At 33.2% G+C, this 21,090-nt stretch overlaps 1 protein-coding gene across 5 annotated transcripts in view; it reads left to right on the top strand.

Moving 5' to 3' along the window:
* Positions 1–21,090, top strand: part of LRRIQ1 (leucine rich repeats and IQ motif containing 1) — a 219,311-nt gene that overhangs the window by 30,920 nt on the left and 167,301 nt on the right. For all 5 annotated transcript variants that reach the window (XM_032346855.1, XM_032346857.1, XM_032346852.1 and 2 more), the window contains 2 exons: positions 6,174–6,326; positions 8,302–8,452. In XM_032346855.1, the coding sequence (XP_032202746.1) occupies positions 6,174–6,326; positions 8,302–8,452 (304 nt within the window). The remainder of the gene's footprint in view (positions 1–6,173; positions 6,327–8,301; positions 8,453–21,090) is intronic.

The raw sequence follows: 21,090 nt of genomic DNA, 5'->3' as shown, positions 1-21,090 counted from the left end.
TGGCTCATTCGGTTAAGTGTCTGCCTTAGGCTTAGGTCATGATCCCAGGGTCCTGGGGTAAGCCCTGCATTGGACTCTCTGCTCATCAGGGAGTCTGCTTGTCCCTCTCCCTCCTGCCCCTCCCCCGACTCATGTGTGCTCATGCGCATGTTCTCTCTTTCTCTCAACTAAATACAATTTTTTTTTAAAGATTTTATTTGTTTGACAGAGATCACAAGTAGGCAGAACAGCATACGGCGGGGAAGGGGGGGGAATAAATAAGTTCCCTGCTGAGCAGAGAGCCCAATGTGGGGCCCCGAGATCCTGACCCCAGCTAAAGGTAGAGGCTTAACCCACTTGAGCCACCCAAGTGCCCCAACAAAATATTTTTTAAAAAATCAGAAACTAACAAATGTGTGGAAAACCAGGAAAGAATATTTCAAATAGTACAACACTAGAAAGGACTTAGGATTAAAATACATGTATCTGACTAGGGCCTGAAACCGAAATGTATTCAATAAAATGTATTTAGTTTTTTGATATAGAGAGATGCCTAGGAAGGGAAAGACTCAAGTTAATATATATATGAATTTTTTATTTATTCACTCAGCAAATATTTATCTGTCCAATATGAAGGATCAATATTTATTGTTGGGACAGAAAGAAACCCCAGTCATTGACATTATGGAGGTGACTCTGGTATACAAAAAGGCTTTAAACAAACAAACAAAATACCAATTACTATAGATTTTGGTAATTGCTGTAAATAAGTTTTCATGGTATTCTTTAGAAGGATAATAAGATGGTGGACATTAAAGAGATCTCCTGGATGTGAAAAAGCGGTATGAGGATCAAGAACTACTTTGAAGTTCCTCTGTTTCCTAGGCAATGTATTTTCATATACATCAGATTTATAGAGCTACATATAGAATCTCGCATTAGGTCTTCTATTAATTATTTTCTTTGGCTATGTTATCTCTGAAATCATTCTTTTTCTACTTTCCCTAAGATGTCGGTGTAGGCTTTCTGAATTGGTAACATTAACTACTAACTTTTATTTTGGATAATTTTCCTATATGTATCTGTTTGAGCCAGGCATAAGTGACAGCTTCATGTTCACCGTGTGCTTGTTTCTAGAGTAAACTGAAGTTAGGAAAATAGCAGTGCTCTTTTTCATTGTGGGTCTCTGCTCTGTTCAATGAGAAGAATGCTGAGGAAGTTAAGATGTGTGAACCTGTCCCCTTGGTGTTTCTTCTCCTATCCATTCTGTTCCTTTTGTGAAACTCTTGTCAATATACATAAAGTAAGGATTACTCCTTTTGCATCTTAGGGTAGTCCCCACAAACTGGAATGTGTATACAGATCTCCAGGGAATTTGTTAAAATGCTAATTTTGATTCATTGAGTCTGGTGATCAGTCTCAATGTTCTCCACTTTTTAAAAAAAGATTTTATTTATTTGAGAGAGAGAGCGACAGGGGGAGAGGGAGAAGCAGACTCCCCACTGAGCACGGAACCCCCTGGGGGGCTCGATGTGGGGCTCCATCCCAGGACGCTGAAATCATGACTTAAGCCAAAGGCAGAGGCTTAACTGACTGAGCCAGCCAGGTACCCCAATGCTCTGCATTTTTGCAGTGCTCCTGGATGATTCTGTTGGTGCTGGCCCATGGATTAATATGACTAGAAATGTTGTAAAAGGCACTGTAATCCTCTGACTACTGCTCAAGCAATTATTTTGAACATTTCATTTTTCTTTGAGGCATCAAGTGTACAGTATAAAGTGGAAAAGTATTTATGAATATGTCTGTAAATACAGAAGTGTTATAAAATGCCATTTTGTAATGACCCTGGGAGATGGGTTTATACTGGTGTCTTTATTCACTACTGTTCCTCATCCATAAGTCTCTTACTTTGATTTGCTAAGGCTTCACATCTTTATCCATACCTTGATCACCCACTGCCATCTTTGGAAGGTCCTTCTAGAGAAGACCTTTAGAAAAGTTTACTCTTCTAGAATTTCACCCAGTGATGAATTTATTTTGCTTATATTAATTTCTCACTTTCAGCTTTCAGCACATGAAATTCAGACTCTTGTCTATGTTTCTTTACAATTTGTTAGACAATAGTGGTTTTCGTTACTTGACTGGGGTCGTTAAGTGGGAAGATGGACAAGGGGATGAATAAATAATCTGACTGAATCTTAATCTTATCTCTGTATTACTGCTAGCTTCACAATTTAGATAGAGTATATTAATTAAAAAGGGAATTAATGTAAAAATTATTTGAGTATAATTCAATAAAGTACTAATAAGCCCTCTGTTAAGTAAGATCAATGTCCTGATTTTATTTCTGCCATTTATTGGTTGTGTCACGTTGGGCAAGGTGCTTGACCTTTTTGAGCCTCTGTTTTGTCTTCTATAAACTGGGAAAAGCAATATCTATTGGATAGGATTGTTGAATTTTAAAATAACATATATGGGGATGCCTGGGTGGCTCAGTGGGTTAAGCCGCTGCCTTTGGCTCAGGTCAAGATCCCAGTGTCTTGGGATCAAGTCCCGCATCGGGCTCCTTGCTCAGAGGGGAGCCTGCTTCTCTCTCTGCTTCTGCCTGGCGCTCTGCCTGCTTGTGCTCTCTTTCTCTCTCTCTCTCTGACAAATAAATAAATAAAATCTTTAAAAAATAAATAAATAAAATAACATATACGAAGAATATAGTCTAGGGCTCCTAGTATATGTAATAGTCATTATCAAACTTGGATCTCAGGCAGAGATTATACACAACTAATATATATATTGTTTTCTAGTTTTAGTGTTCTAATTTATTTTTCTTTTATTTTTGGTGTCTTGCTAGTAATGATTACTTGATTTAAGTAATCATAAAGAGAGGGTGCTGAATTTAAGGGATATTTTTATATGGCTATTTATAGCATGACATGAAGAATAACATTTTAGCTGTTACTAGCTTTTAGATCTGAATGTCTCACATTTTATACAAGGCAAATTCTAATAAACTGGTGTTGTATTGGTACATGAGCTACTAGAAGTTAGATTCTGCTTCATTTAATCAGGTTATCATACCTCAGATTTAGTCTCTTGCAGCTGATTTTTTAAATGTTATTTCTTTAGATTGAAGCGACTTAAAATTTTATCTCTGAACAGATGTTCTGCAAAAAGAAAAACCAAGAGTTATTGCTTTCACTATTTTTGTATTATAGTCTACCATAAATGACTGGCACTCCTTGCATCGAACTCAAGAATAATTGAAAGTGAAATCTCTAAAATTAAATAGCTATTTTTGGTCATTTTATGGACCATGATCTGTTAAGGATTTAAGGAAATATGGATGATTAAGTAATAAATTGATGTATTATCTTTTATTAAGATAAAATGAATGAGCCATAAGTTCTGTAGGTAGAATAGTTTAAGTTATGAGAACCCGAAAATACTAGTTTTTGAAATATTTTTATATTACCCTTTCTTAAGGAAAGAAACTATGAATGCTGTATTTTAGTTTTGCCATAGGGCAGTTTATTATTCATTTATTTCTGAAACATTTAGTGAACATCCACTATGCTCCAGTTGCTCTTTTTCAATAGACCATGCAGTGATGAACACCTGTAAGTACTAATTCTATATTGACCTTACTATTTGGAGCATAAAGCCATTATTTATATGATTATTGCCATGCATATATCAACAAATAATTAATATAAAAATTTATTTTGATATCTCATATGTTTGGAAAAACCTAAGATAGGATAGATTATTATCGTTGGGGTGCCTGGGTGGCTCAGTGGGTTAAAGCCTCTGCCTTTGGCTCAGGTCATGATCTCAGGGTTCTGGGATTAAGCCCCGCATTGGGCTCTCTGCTCAGCAGGGAGCCTGCTTCCCTTCCTTTCTCTGCCTGCCTCTCTGCCTACTTGTGATCTCTGTCTGTCATATAAATAAATAAAATATTAAAAAAAATTACTATATCATAAGGAAATTTTAAAAATCTTCCATAAAAGGGAGGAGGAAATATTATGAAATACCTTATATTCAAAAGTAGATACCATTAATAAGGACTCTGCAACAGTTGTCACTCCTGTACTGTAATTAAACTAACTAGAGAAATTACCACCATAAAAACTGGAATCTAACCATTTCCGTAGGTGATTTTAAGCAGTGTATGATTATGTCAGGCAGAATAATATAAATAAGAAGGTAGAGAACCATTTGTTACTATAAAACTACAGTTGTGGAGTTTTTGGTTTTTAAATGCTTAGTTCTAAATTGTGTGTTTACTTGTTAGTATACAGCTAGCTTCCCAGTTACAGAATTTGTAAGTTCTCTTTGTGGACAAATAAAATGGGTAATACACAGCAGGGTTGTTTTTTTTTCTCCCCCACAAATGGATGAATATTTTTCTTTCTGAAAAAGCCATAAAATATAAATTTGTTTCAAAAGTCATTTTAGACTATGAGTAACTGAGATATTCCTGAAATAATTATGAAATGAGAAACTTATTCACCTGAAGTTTGAAAAATACTGTTTGTAACTTTAGCTATTCAAAGCAAGGAGTGGACTTAATCCCTTCTTTATATCTCCACGAACATATGGTCTTCCCATTCACTTACATAAATACGTAAATTTAAAACTTTTAGTTTAATTTAATGCGCAGGAAATGTTCCGAATGAAGAGGGGTTACTGTTCTTAAGACTCTTATAGCTTTTTCTGAAGCAATAATGCTTTAAATTACAATAGTACATTTTTAAAATTTCTGATTCAGTATGATATATACTAGACTCTTCCTATAAAGCTAATAATGTTAAAGTTGTTTTTCAGTACATGAGAAACCTGGCCTTAGGATTTTTGATATGACAATATAAAATAATTCTTACTATAAAAAATTTAACATATATAGTTATTTCCATTCATGTACTTAATTATAGTGAAGAACCAACATGCTATACTTATTTCTCTGCCATTTTCTTTATGTGAGAGCTCTTGAGTTTAATAAGAAGAGTGCTTTTCAGTAATACGGAAATATTCCCATTATCTGACATATTCCTGTGCCACTATAAGTGTAGTTCTTGGTATATATACCATAAAGTTGAGTACATTCTTTGATACTGAATTTTCTTTAGTTAAAAAGACTAAAACCAAGATGACAGAAAAATTCTTTAAGAAAAACCTTTGTGAATTACTGAGTCCATAGGGATATTTCAGTAATAAGAAATTTCATAATATGGTCTTCAAAATGTTTGAAAATACCAGAAAAAATGCCATTCATGCTATGTTACATCAGAGATGCTATCTGCTCTGAGTATATTACATTATTCAACAGTAAGGAATGATTCGTGCCAGTAAGGAATGATTCATACCAGTGAACTTGTAATAGAAAGCTATTTTTATAACATGGTTTAATTATTATTGCATGGTGCTATTTATTACAGGTCCTATAATTTCTCAGACTTTCTTTGTTTTTGGAAGGTAGTTGAGTCATTTTAATTGAATCATGGCAGGTTGGACACAGAATCTATCCCCTGACATATTGTGGCTCCTGTTACTATTTCTACCCAGGTATCCCTAGGATACTGTCAAACACAGTATCCTGTGTTTGATAGTATCAAGCATTTGTTTGGTACAATAAGCATTTGTGTAGTACACATTTGTGTAGTACAATCTTGAAAATAGTGCCAAAATAATTCACACAGAAAGTGAATTTGGTGAAATATCAGCGAATGAGCTAATAGATGATTTTATTATTGCTTCTATGCATATGACTTTTGAACTTGAGTTGGTCATGGATGATTGCATTATTTTGCCTTTCTATGTGAGGAATAAAGGAGAACCAGATAGCTTAATTGAAAGTGAATTGTTAACAAATGCAATTTTGATATATATCATTAGTTTTTTTTGATGACTTTTTAAAATAAATATTTATTTATTTGACACAGAGAGAGAGCACTCCACAAGGTAGAGTGGCAGGCAGAGGGAGAGGGAGAAGCAGGCTGCAACCTGAGAAAGGAAACTGATGTGGGACTTGATCCCACAATGCTGGGATCATGAACTGAGTCAAAGGCAGACGCTTAACCAACCGAGCCACCCAGGCATCCCTTAATGAATTTTTAAAAAGGAAGTTTGCAGGGCTGATATAGTTTATATTCATTATTGTTAGATGAGGTTATGTAATCCAATTTTCTTGAATTCTCTAGGTTACAACAGTTACATTTCAAGATTTGCCAGGTTGTAGTCTCTCCACACTAGCAGAGTGTCCAAATCTTCAGTTTTTGTCTCTTCGACGCTGTGGATTAATTTCTTTGCACAGCCTGAGTAACTGCAAAAAACTGAAGCACATTGATGCCCAGGTATGTCCTCTGTTCTCCTCATTATTTATCCTATAATAAAATTGAAAACAAAATTTGTGAGAACCGTTGAGGAAAGAAGATTAGGAAGTATGGCCTGAAAATCACTTATCTCTATTTGCAGATGATACAGTTATTGTTTTTATTACTTTTTGTTTGATCCTTGACATCTTTAGAACCTAAGTTATCGGTTATTGTTTATATAGTAACTATTTCTTCAAAATTGTCATTGCTGAAATATAAACATAAATCCATTTTCTATTTTATTATAGTAAATTATCACAACAACCATTTTATTTACTCATGGTTCTGTGGGCCAGCCATGAATTGAGGCCAGGCTTGTCTGGGTATTTCTTCTGATTTTTGTCTTGTTGCCTGGGTCATTTATGTAATTTGGAGTGGGGGCTGGAAATGTCCAAAATGCCTTGTCTGGTGTCTTGGGAGGTTAGAATTTCAATTTCTCTTTCTTTTCTTCTCTCTTTCTCTGTGTATCTGTGTTTCTGTCTCTTTCATTTTGGGGCTTTTCTATAGAGTGGCCCAATCGCAAGACTGAGCATTCCAAAAAAGACAAGCTCCAATATGCAGGTGTTTTTCAGGCATCTGTTGGCATTACACTAGCTAATGTTCTATTGGCCAAACCTAAATCTGTATGGGAGGGGAGCTGGGTGGATTTGTGAATGTTGGGATGTGAAGTTTATTGGGGCAAAGTAACAGTCTACCACAGTCTACCCTTGATCCTAAGGAGTCACGTCCGTCCCACATTCAAAATACACTCATGTCCAAGAGACCCCTAAATGTCATCAATCTTGTGGCCTCAGACTTAGACTTGAAGCACAAAATTTTCTCATCTATATCAGATCCAGGTGGAAGTGATTTGCTCAGGTAGACCTCTTTCAACTCAGAGATCTGTGAGATACATGAAAAGTATCTTCTCTTCTCCCCGTCCCCCCTTCCCACACTCACATACAGTGGTGAGATAGGTTTGATTAATTACAATAGCTATTCCATTCAAAATGAAAGAAAACAAGAAGCCCATATGTTCCCCTATTCCATAGCTGAGCACATATCCTCATTTCCTTAATAAGGACTTGGTTCTGCTCAATGAAGATGGTTTTCTATGACCCCTGGTTCTGCCCACTGGGGTTTTGACCTTCTCAAGGCATACTTCTTTTTCCACAAGACGTGCTAGTCGCAGCTGAGAAGTTTCCTGAGCCTGTTTCTTTCCCATAGAAGAAGGGGTGTGGGTGGTAGGCTAGAAGCTTCTTTTCATTTGACTTACATTCTTCTCACTTCACAAAGTGAAAATCACCAATGTGATTTTCTTTGAAAACTTTGTGGATTTCTTATGCTTCTTATTAAGTTTCCTCCATTAGACAAAGGCTATGCTTATAAATATATTTGAAAGGGATGCGGTGGGACTACACGCTTAAGATTCTTAAAAAGCCCATTTATTTTTCTGAGGTCTTAAAAAGTAAAATTGTTGTTACATCCTAGACACATGATCTTGACACTGAAACCAACATTATATATTGCAGAGATATGTATGTGCAATAAAAGTATAAACCTGTACATGAGATACATATCTAACACAATATTGGTGTTCTTTGGAGAGAAAGGGAGCAAAAGGGACTGAGAAGGGGGAAGTAGGGAGATACCAACTTTTTCAATGTTTGGTTTCTTTAACAGTTTTAAAGGAACCATGACCTAGTGTTCATTTTTGTTCATTTAGATTGCTTGAAATATTTTACTATGATTCTCTGTATTTTCAAAGATTAATAAATATAAAATCAATTAATTATTTATTAGGTCACTTAATATTTTCATCTAGATAATATAACATTCTGTATGTTTATCGTAAAAGTCAGAGATTCAGTTATTTACTTGGAGATCATATCTCATTCTTCCTCTTTTTGTAAGCTTTAAATGTTCCACTAATAAGCCATTGAACTAAAATTAATTACATTTTTCTTTGTTTTAGGAAAATCATATTGAGACTATCAATTGTGAAAATTTGGACAATCTCTGTGTTGTTCTTCTTAATAAAAATCAACTGACTTCTTTTCATGGTTTGGATGGCTGCACTAATATCCAGAATCTTGAACTCTCACATAATAAAATCACTCGAATTGGTAAGAACAAGGGAATTTGAATTTATTGACATTTATTTCTCATGATTACATATTGTTTCATTTATTCCTTTTCAAGAATAGGCCACCATAAAATCTTAAAAGAAAAAAAAAGAATAGGCCACCATTACTAATTTTTAAGTTTTATTTATGCCACACTTAATCTTTTATCCAAATAATAAGAATATTTTTAATATATAAAGGAAATATGCTCCCACCAGTGGCAAATGGCTAGTTATCAGTGGCTCCTTAAATTAGTATATTCACTTACATATTCCTTTTTTTTTTTTTTTAAGATTTTATTTATTTATTTGACAGATCACAAGTAGGCAGAGAGGTAGGCAGAGAAAGAGAGGGGAGGAGTAGGCTCCCTGCAGAGCAGAGAACCCAATGGGGGGGCTCAATCCTAGGACCCTGGGATCATGACCTGAGCCGAAGGCAGAGGCTTTAATCCACTGAGCCACCCAGGCGCCCCGTCCTAGTGGTGATCTGAGCTCTACTGGAGAATAATGTACCCTGGATCAGTACCATCATATTTTTTATGGATTCTATGCTTTCTGCACTTAGCAACTGCCATAACTGTTCCCTAAAAATCCCTGTCATTACCCCCTTCCTTGCTTTCCACACCACTTGTCCTAACCTTGCCTTTTTTTAGGTAAGACAACCATCACATGAAAGAAATCCATCGGTTTGAATCTCCCTAATCTTTTTCATCTCTCCAGCTGTATATCTGTATCCCTATTTATCTATTTGTTTCCACCCTCATACTTTATAGTCCATATGGTTCAGCAATGAGAATGCCTTCTTAAGGCCAGTCCTTCTATTGTTTATAAATATAATTGTCAGTGTCCTCTGATACTGTATCTTTTATCACCTGTCATTTGTCAAACAGTTCCTTTTGCCACTTATTTCTACCATTGCCTCATCTCTCTTACCCTTCACGTCAAATTTTGTGAAAGTATTCTGTTCATGCTTTCACTTTTTTCTACCCAACTTCCCTCTTCTTTCTACTGAAAGGAAGAACTTAATTCTATACTGTTAGCAGTGTGATAATTCTGAAATAAAAATATCATTGTATTTTTTACTACCTGCCTTAAAATTCTGTTTTATTTTTTGTTTTTGTTTTATTTTTTTTTTTTTAATTTAAACTTGTGAGATTCTGAAGGGAATTGATAGGGGCTTAAATAATGGTTAATGAATAATGAAGGATTGCTAAAAAGTCAGAAACTAGATAAAAATTTTTTATGGTACAATACTAATAATTTAAATTTTGGACACCTAAAATGTACTATTTTTTCCACCTCCTCATCCTAAAATCATTAGGAAATACGGTCTGGACTGAAATTTCAGGGAGTGGGATGGGAGTAGATGGGGTAGCAGGAATAAGTTCACTTTTCTCATTTGATTTAATTTTATGTTTGATGTATAAAACAAATACATGTTTTTTTGTTTTTTAATTTTTTTAAAGATTTTATTTATTTATTTGCCAGAGATAGAGGGAGAGAGAGCGAGCGAGCACAGGCAGACAGAGAGGCAGGCAGAGGCAGAGGGAGAAGAAGGCTCCCCGCCGAGCAAGGAGCCCGATGTGGGACTCGATCGCAGAACCCTGGGATCATGACCTGAGCTGAAGGCAGCCGTTTAACCAACTGAGCTACCCAGGTGTCCCCAAATATGTTTTAAAGCCAAACTACATTTAAAAAGGCATACTCGAAGAGATTGATCTTTTATCCCTGTCCTTTTTACTCTGTTCTCCAATATATTTTTATGTATAGATGTTTTTGTACATAAGCACATATAACATCTGTATGCATTTAATATGTGTATGTATGTACATTTAAATATGCATATATACACATATATATCCAAGAGATATATGTGTGTATATTAATCCTAATTCTAGGATTAAAATATAGAATATTTTAAGTACTGTTCTTTATCTTGCTTTCACTTACCAACGTGTTACGGAGTTCAGAGCATTCTTTTTCCATGGTTTCATAGTCTTCAATTTTGTAGATTGATTAGGTTTTATTCCATTGGTTTCTGTTTGATTGACACTGATGGTTTCCAGTCTTCCACATTTGCCATAATAACTAATCTGATACTTATATCATTTTATACTTTACCAGTTATATCTTGATAAATTTTCTGCGATGTATATTGCTGGTGCAAAGGACATCTGTAATTTAGGAAAATAGTGCCATCCACACTTTATGGGTTATACAATTTTGCACTCCTACCACTAATACACATTAATATCAGTTCCTTCCACCTTTCTTCTATTATTTTATTCCTTCTATTTCTGAGTTAAATGATTAATTCTTTTTTATTTTTATTCTTTTCACTCTTGTTAACATAAATACTTCAGTCTATAATTTTTTCTGTGAGCACTGCTTGGTCTGTAATTTCTCTGTTTTAGTCAGTTCTACAATTTTATGACATATTTTGCCTTTTAGCTAAGATTTAAAATTTCTATATGGTAAAACCATTTTGTGTTGTTGCTGTTATTCTGTTTAGTTTTATTGCATTATATATAGTGAGAGAACTATCTTTGTGCCATTTCTACTTTTTGGAACTTAATTTGATTTTCTAATATGTGGTCAATTTTCAGGAATGTTTAATGTGCACGTGAAAAGAGGTCATTGTGTTTCTAATTGGAATATAGAGTTTATATTTTATCTTTATGATCTAGCTTGCTGATCATTTGTTTTAGATCTTCTATATCTACTTGAACCACTATAGACTGAGTTGAGCTAGTATAAATATATTTATTATTAATTAGTGTATTTCTTTTTGTATATCCTTTGGTTTCCATTTTTTGAGTGTTACTCCATGCTGTTTTGTAGATATTCTTAACTGTGTTATCTTTATTATGAATTTTAGTCTTGATATTTATGTTTCCTTCTTTGTCTCTTTTAGTTTTGAGACTAAATTCTACCTTGCCTGACATTTTCTTTTTATTTGTATTTGTCTACTTGGTCATTAAAAAACCCCACAAAACTTTAGAGACACTTTGTGTACTTATACACAGCATAGATTTGGGTTTTATTTTTTGATCCAGTCTTAAACGTTTTTGTTAGAGCATGGCTATTTACACTTGAAATTCAACGTATATCCTGAGTGTTAGTACTGTTATTCCACTTGGGATGATGCTCCGTTTCTGGAAGGAGGCCTTGTTGATAATACATGGGTTCTTCCACCACTGGAGCATCCCCTTTCTTACATATCTGGCCAGTTTCCATAGTATTCCCTCTGTAGCAGTGTAGATTTAGCCTGGATTATGTTGGTTACAGATACTTACTACCCCACTTAGAAAAAATTCAGGTTGTAATTTCTTCATCTCCCATTTACACTGGAAAGATAGATTGGGATATTTTTATTTACTTGTTGTTTTTTATGAATTTCTAGAGGATGTATGGAGAAAGTTGGATCAAGGCAGTCACCTCATCTCTGATTTTTTTTTTTTTTGATATGGGAAAAAATACAGTTGTTTTCACAAAGCAAACCTTTACAGACATTTCAAGGCACACTTTTGAAAATAAAATGTATAATACTCCTCCATGTGTTTATTTGCCAGTGTGTCTGTGCTGCTTGCTTTGGGTCTACTCATATTTTCTCCTCTATGGAAATAGTGATACTTCTGATACAATTTTTTAATTTTAAAATTTCAGTTTAAAAGACAGAAATAAATTTGTTGTTGTTGGAATAAAGACAAGTGCATTGATAATGTATGTTGCTATATTGGCACACACTGAAGCAAGCTTAAAAAAAAGAAAAAGGCTGTTTGTGAGAAGAAATGCTTTGACTCCCATTCACTTCATTTTCATTGCCAGCAGGGCTGCATGGGATTTCTTGTAACCAGTGGATTTCCTGGGATAGGATATCTGCAAGATTTATGTGGAAACTGCCATAGTATTAATTGATGTACTTGAGATATCTTTATGTAGTACAGAGCAAACAAGGTAAAAGACATCTTTGCTGTCTGTTGGGTACAATGAAAACACTGTATTTATTGAGTGCGAGAAGAGTATACATGAAAAAGTAGATTTTCTGAAGACTGTTTGGAGTCTGTTTTTCATCTTCAGGAACTGCTTACAGAGATTCTGGTTGAGCTAAGGGAAAAGCATAGATTTTGTCTTTCAATGATGTATTGATGCTAAGAACTCTTATGAAGGGACACAAAGATAGATTTGTGTTTATAAGTTAATAGGTTACTATTCCATGCTATAATATTTCTTAAGGAGGTGAAATAAAATTGGAAGCAACACCATGTATTCTGCATTTGTAGTTTCAAGTTTAATTTGTTCCTAATTCTTACTAGGCTGTAATTATTGCAGTACTTAATATGTAAGATTAATTTTAATTACTCTTTTTATTAGAAAGATATTAATGAATTGTGTATTAATGAATACACATTTTTATTTGAATTTCATTGCATTTAAGTGAATGAGAATAGGAACTGTCAGTTTGTTTAAGGCAATTCATTTGAAATTATTTATGCTAAATGTTTTCTGTTCTAATGAAACTGCCTAATTACAGAAATAGAAACGCAATGTAAAATATACTTTTTTAAAAGTAATGACTTAAAATATAATTTTATAAATTGAAATTTATGTAAAGTTAATTATGTATCTTTAATTTAACAAAAATTAAGTATGTTTGATTTAATGTTTAAGCGTATTGTGTGCTCTGGCTAATTTAAAGACTACTGTATAACATTTTAATATTATTTTCTATAATTGGTTCTAATTGCATAGCATATTTTTGATTATAGAATATTTTTATTTGATCTGGAGTTATTACATATTTTGAATGTCAAAATATTTGCTTAATTTTAATTTATTAAGCTCACTTTAGTTGATGATTTATTTTAATAAGACAACAGATTTCTTCATACTTTTTATTAATCTAAAATGTTTTATTTATTTTTTTCCTCTGGAATGTTTTTTTTCCTGTACTGTCTTTTGTAACTCAATTTAATTTGGGTGATTTGCAGTTTAAATTTCAAGATTATGATATCATTATGATATTTCATGCTTTTTTTTGCCTGAAATTTCCTATAAGTAAATTTCAGGTAAAATTGGTAAGACATTTTGTTTTCCAAAATAATATGGAAAAACATACCTTGAATGGATGTTGAATATCTGTGAGAAGTTTTTCATATTTTGAGATAGTATTTTTTGACTTAGTTTTTTAACAAATAGCCAAAACAAATGAAAAATAGGTGATTTATAACTTATAATCTAGTTTTTTTGTTTTTTTTCCTGTTTTTATGTTGGATTTTATTGACTTTCTAAGAGAAACATGAAAGTGAATTAATTTGAAAAAATTCATGCCATATGATGAAATTGTTTTATGAATCTTATTTATAGAAAAAATACAACTTAACATGATAAATATAGTAATAGATTACTTTTTTAACCACCATATATTTATGTGCTTTATACATTTAATTCATTTGCTTTTCATATAACTGCAATGAGTTAGTTACTATTAAATGCTTCTCCCACACCCCAGGGAGGTGTGGGATAATTGAGGCACAGAGAGGTTAAATAAATTATCTAAGATCATATAGTTAGTAAATGATAGAGTCAGGATTTGAAACTCAAGTCTATTCCTAGTATCTTATTTTTTAATTGCCTCATTCCACTGCCTCTGCAATAAATATGCATTTAACATTTAAGATTATTACTATTTTATTAGAGCATATTAAAACTCTTTATGCTGAAATAAGTAAAAATTTTAAGGTTTATTGATTAATAAATTTGATAATGAAAAAATTTATTGAGTACCTACTATGTATAAGCACTTTTCCAGTCACTAGAACACAGTACTAGAATATTGCTGAGGATGCAGCAATAAAAAAAACAAATGAATATCCTGACTTTCACCAAGATTATCTAATGATATTTATATAAAGAAAAGAGAATCGGAATAAATTGCTATATTTCATTTATTGACTATTGAGTAAAAACAAAAATAAGTATGATTAATGTGTAAGAACAAATAATTATTATTTTTTTAAAAGATTTATTTATTTATTTATTTGACAGACAGAGATTACTAGTAGGCAAAAGAGATAGGCAGAGAGAGAGGAGGAAGCAGGCTCCCCGTCGAGCAGAGAGGCTTTAACCCACTGAGCCACCCAGGTGCCCTAAGAACAAATAATTATTTTTTATCTTCTCATTCATGAAGCTTCTATCTCTGCTACGTGAAGAAAACTTTTATCTGGAAAAACATGTTTCTTTAATGCCAGCAATTAATTTGTTAATTTATAAATTTCAGGTGATACATTCCTAAAAACTATTATAAATAGGTAGAAGGATTAGGAGACTTTTTTCCCCCGATGCTTTATTTTCAGATAATACCATTTTCTGGAAAAGTGACACTAATAAAAGTATGAAAGATACTGAAATAATGCAACTTTTCCACATAAGGTTAATTACTGTTTTGACTCATAGGGGAAATCTTCTTGGATTAATTCTTGTTACCCAATGTTGTCTTTGGAACAGTAGAAAAAAAATAATGAAGTAAAATAAAATAAAGCTCTGGATATTTTCTTGTAGCAATGCTTTTCACGGCTGTATACTTAGTGAATTTCTTGTATTCCACTAGATGGTGCTAGCTTACTCTTCAGTTTTGAAATGCAACAATGCCCAGTACAAAGCTGAAAGGGATTTTACAGATCTGCCAATTTAGGCTTCTTAAGTTTACAGATGAAAAAATAGACTCACATAATTTTCCTCAAACTCCTACCAGAGGTGGAGCTAGAATCCAAGTTTTCTGATTCCTGTTTCGCCATTCCTGTTTCCACACGACATGTATGATTCTGAGGAACTTTTGCATTGAAATTAAAAATCTTAAGAGCAGCTCAGCATATTTGTATGTAACTGTCAAACATAGCAATCATTGAGTAGCTAAAGGAGGTAGACCTTTCCCAAACACTTATTTAGTGAAAACCTCCAGCCTAATTTAACATTTTTAGTTTTGCTGTTCCTTTCAGGAGAGGTTTTCCCCCCACTGTGACAGGAATGTTTTATTAGACCATTGGCTCATTTCTGTGGGAGGAATTCTTTGAAATAGATATTTGTAGCAAGTATAGCCAAATGCTAATTTTGCCATGGGCAAGGGCCCTTTGAGGGATAAACACACTTGGCTTCAGTTCTATTTTGTGGGATGTAGGAAACTTTTAAAGAGTTAATAAAGAATATATTGAAGCAGTGGGCTCAATATTTAAGTGATACTTTATATTTTTTATATTTACATAATTTGCAAGAAGCTCTTGAATATTTTTGTGGCTACTGTTTTGTTTTGTTTGGGATGGGGAATGGACAAAATAGAAATGTTGACTGGGAGAGAATCATTTTCTTTGAGATGTTGAGAAAGTAATGGTATTCTAAGGTAAGGCTTGCTCTAAGTCTATTTTGCTCGGTTATTTTTCCTTCATTTGATAGCAAAGAACTTGTAAGATTAAAGGAGGAAAGGGCAACTTATTCTAACTTCCTTCCCATCTAGATTCCCCCTTTTGAGCCAAATGCATTGACTGGATCAAATTACTGTTTAATCAATTGTATATAGACTTTTTTGAAAGTGTGTATTAATATCCTATTTCTTCTTCAAAGTTCAGCTCAAATATTTGTCTTTGAAGTCTTATTTGGTCACAACAGTTATTAACTACTTTTCATTGAGGATAATTGTTAGGAAACAATTTTTAGTAGCCAATATGTGAAAGTGTTGTACAAGCTGCATTCAAATACTATTTTTAATCCTCCCAATCACCCTCACTCCAAATAAAGGACCAAAGACTCAGAGAAGTTAGGTAATGTGTTTATATTCATACAGCTAGTTTTGGAATAGACCTGAAATTCATGGATTGTCTACCTTAGAGCCTATTCGTGTTTTTATTATACCATACTGCCTGTAATCAACATGTGCCACTGACCATGTTATTAGCATAGTGGTAGAAAAAAGCTATATACATGACTCCCAAGATGATTGTAGGTTGTAGATCTTTATTCTTAGAGCCCTTTTTTTTTTTTTGCTTATATATTTTTGAGGCCATGCTATTTGTTTTATATAAATTTAAAATTGTTATATATTTCTTTTGAATTGACCTATTTTATCACTTTTAAATGTCCCTTTTCATCTGTAGTAAAGCTTTTTGCCTTAGTCTTCTGTGTCTGATATTACCCTAACCAGGCTTCCTTTGGACTCAGGATCCTTTTATGCTCCTAAAAATTATTGAGTACCTGCCTCAAACACCTTTCATTTATGCTGTCAGTATTTACTGTATAGAAAAAAAAAATGAGAAAAAATTTGTTCTTATTTAGTAATTCAGAGCTTATGATAACAAAGTTTTTCCATTAGTAGTAGTTTTCTAAATAATAAACGTAGTTTTTACCTAAAAGATATAGTGAGAAGAGGGTTATTGTTACACGTATTTGCAAATCTCTTTAATGTCTAGCTTAACGCAAGACAGCTGGATTTCCGTATTTCCTTCTGCATTCAATTTGCTACAATATCACACCTCATGTAGCCTCTGGAAAACACCACTATAAGCTCTTGAGCAAATGAGAGTGAAAAGGCAAATAACATCTTAGAATTATTATGAAATAGTTTTGACTCCATGGAACCTTTAAAAGTGTCTGTATGAGATTGGTCTCTAGACCACACTTTGAGAATCACTACTTTAGTGTATACGTATCTTTTTTTTTTTTTTTTTTTTAAGAATTTATTCATTTACTTGACAGAGACACAGCAAGAGAGGGAGAGGGAACACAGGCAGGGGGAGTGGGAGAGGAAGAAGCAGGCATCCCGCCAAGTAGGGAGCCTGATACGGGACTCGGTCCCAGGACCCCGAGATCATGACCCCAGCCGAAGGCAGACACTTAATGACTGAGCCACCCAGGCGCCCGTAACATATCTTTTTCTATCCTTTTACTTACAGTATTTCTATATGTTCTATTTTTGGCTTCTTTATGTAATGTGAAAATGTGTTGCTTTTGTTATTGTTTTATCTGGGTTGCCTGACAAATTTTAGCTTCGTTTCTAGCCTTTGATCTCTAATAATGAATTAAGTTTAATTATGTGCAATTATTAATATATTTGAGTTTGAATCTATTATGTTACTATTTGATTCTATTTGTTTTGCCTGTTTTATTTTTTCTCTTTTCTTGCCTCTTTTTGGTTTAGTTGAGGTTTTAAATTATTTTTTTCCTTTCTATTACCAGTAACATATTATTTTACTATTCTTTTTGTTTACTATAAATATGGCATGCCTTCCTGATTTACTAAATATAAATTTATTTAGTATTTTTTCAAAGTAGTTTAGGGTCCTAGAAACTTTATTTACTCACTCCCAAATTAATATGCTATTATTCTCATGCATTTTATTGTATGTGTGTGTATTTGGAATGGCTTAAGACAGTATTATTTTATAATATCATATCATAAAGATTCACCCACTTTTTAAGCCCCCCCTCTTTTGGTGTGTTTGTGTTTGGAAATATTTCTCTTTTTTGAGATGAAATCGATACATTATATTTCTTTCAGGGGTACATCATTTGATTTTTGTATATATACACTACGAGTGATCACCATAGTACATCTAGTTATCATCTGCCATTATACAATTGACCCCCATTACCCAATTTGTCCTCCTATCCCCTTTCTCTCTGATAATCTTCCATCTGTTCTCTGCATATATGGGTTTTGTTTTGGTTTGTTTGTTTGGTTTTTCTAAACTCCACATAAGAGAGATAATATAGCATTTGTCTTTTTTTTTTTTTCCCAAGATTTTATTTATTTATTTGACAGAGACACAGCGAGAGAGGGAACACAAGCAGGGGGAGTGGGAGAGAGAGAAGCAGGCTTTCCACCAAGCAGGGAACCCAACGCGGAGCTGGATCCCAGGACTCTGGGATCATGACCTGAGCCTAAGGCAGACGCTTAATGACTGAGCCACCCAGTGCCCCTAACATTTGTTTTTTTCTAACTTACTCCACTTAGCATAATGCCCTTGAGATCCATCCATGTTCGCACACATGGCAAGGTTTCATTCTTTTCTTTTATGGCTGAATAATATTACATTGTACATCTAATTACCACAGTTGTTTTATCCATTCCCGCATCAGTGGTCATTTATGTTGTATACATATTTTCACTGTTGCAAATAATGCTGTAACAAATAACCAAGGGGATGAATATATATTTTCATGTCAGGAGCATTTTTTTCTTTAACTAAATATCCTAAAGTGGAAATGGTAGGCCATAAGGTAGTTCTATTTTTAATTTTTTGAGGACCCCCCCCTCTATTTTCCATAATGGCTGCACCGATTACCTTCCCACCAACAGTTGTGAGAGGGTTCTCTTCTCTCTATATTCTTGCCAACACTTGTTAATTTCTTGTCTTTTTGAGACTAGGTATTTTAACAAATGTGAAGTGATAGCCCATAGTGATTTTGATTTTCATTTCCCTGATGACTAATGATGTTGAGAATCTTTTCATGTGCCTGTTGGCCATCTGTATGTCTTCTTTGGAAAAAAGTCTATTCAGACCTTCTGCCCATTTTTTAATCAAATGGGATTTTCACTATTGAGTTGAAGTTGTTTATAAATTTTGGATATTAGACCTTTATCAGACATGTGATTTGCAAATATTTTATCCCATTCAGTAGGTTGCCTTTTCAATTTGTTCATGGTTTCCTTTGCTGCAGTAGCTTTTATCTTGTTTATTTTGCTTTTGTTGCTTTTTCTTTTGGTGTTAGATTTTTAGAAAATCATCCAAAGACCCATGTCAAGGAGTTTACCACCTATGTTTTCTTCTCTGAGCTTTATGGTTTCAGGTCTTATGTTCAAGTCTTCAATTCATTTTGAGTTGATTTTTGTGTATGTCGTAAGACAGTGGTCAAGCTTCATTTTTTGCACGTGGCTGTCTATTTTCCCAATATTAATTATTGAAGAGACTGTTCTTTCCCCCATTTAAATTCTTGGCCTCTTTGTAATAAACTAATTGACAATAAACTAATTAGTTTATTTCTGGGGTCTTTAGTCTGTTTTCCTGACCTATGTGTCTGTTTTTATGCCAGTACCATATTGTTTTGATTACTATACTTTGGTGTATAGTTTGAAATCAGGGAGTGTGATACCTCCAATTTTGTTTTTTTCTTGAAATTGCATTGACTACTCAGGGTCTTTTGTGGTTCCATATAAATATTACAATTATTTGTCCTATTTCTGTGAAAAATGCCATTGGGATTTTGAAAGCGATTGCATTGGACCTGTGGATTGCTCTGGATATGGACATTCTAGTGATATTAATTTTTTAATTCATGAGTACAGAATGTCTTTCCAATTATTTGTCTTCATAAATTCCTTTCATTAGTGTCTTATAGTTTTCAATATATAGATCTTTCACCTCCTTGATTAAATTTATTCTTTGGAATTTTATTTTATTTTTTGATGCAGTTATAAATGGGATTTTAAAAAAATTTCTTGCATAGTTGCTGTCTTTTCAGATTGTTTTCTGCCATTTAAAAGAACTCTACTGTAATATTGTTTTGTAATTTATTCAGTTCACGATAAATTGTTAACATTTTTACATGTTATAATTTAAAAAATAGTAGTTGAGTAGATAAACTAAGAGATATTTGAGGAGAGATTCTGTCTATATTATTTTTCTATTTCCATGTGGACATAAACACAGGGCTGAAACTAATAGAATGGATCTCTGATGAATTTTAAATTACAAGTAAAGCTTGTTTTGCAAAAATAGATTTTGATATTTTTAGTAGAAATGTGGAAAATATAAATGATTTATATGTGTTTATGTAAGCTACTCTGTTTATTTCAAAAAAATCACAGAAAATTTTGTCATATACCTGTATTAAGAAAATAAAACTGTAAAAAACAGCTCACACCTAAATAGAAATACAAAAATCTTTGAAGAATAACAAATATAAAATGGTAAACAAAAATGTCCTTCTATATATAAGATGAATTTATATGAAAGAACAAAGTAATCAAAATAAGAAATCACTTGAAATAAATGTGGTAACTCTTCAGCCATTGTGCTTACTTTTCCTATATAAATAAGTGTATTTAGGGTAAAGTTTAATTAAAAAAAGTTTAGGTAGTTAACTAAGTAAGTTTAACTGAACAGTAGATAAACTTTAATAGTATTTGTCATTATTACAGTACGTATAAAGAGATAAGCTTTAGGCATGTAATTTTTATTAACATTAAATAAACAGCTACCACTTTAGTGCTGCTTTTGAGATGATGCAGACATAACTTTAACCACTACTGAAATCAAACATCAATTTGAATTTTTAAAAAGTACCATGATTTAGGGGTGCCTGGATGGCTCAGTGGGTTAAAGCCTCTGCCTTCGACTCAGGTCATGATTCCAGGGTCCTGAGATCGAGTCCCACATTCGGCTATCTGCTCAGCGGGAAGCCTGTTTCCTCTTCTCTGCTTGACTCTCTGTCTACTTATGATCGCTGTCTGTCAAATAAATAAATAAAATCTTAAAAAAGAATGTTTAAAAAAATAGTACCATGATTTATAAAATAAGCACTTGTTGAAATATATTAACATATGTAAAATAATCTTATGATGAACAAAAACAAAAATCATCCCTATGT

This window comes from Mustela erminea, chromosome 6 (genome assembly GCF_009829155.1).
Source record: "Mustela erminea isolate mMusErm1 chromosome 6, mMusErm1.Pri, whole genome shotgun sequence".
Taxonomy (NCBI): domain Eukaryota; kingdom Metazoa; phylum Chordata; class Mammalia; order Carnivora; family Mustelidae; genus Mustela; species Mustela erminea.
This window is presented reverse-complemented; position numbering and strand designations above follow the sequence as displayed.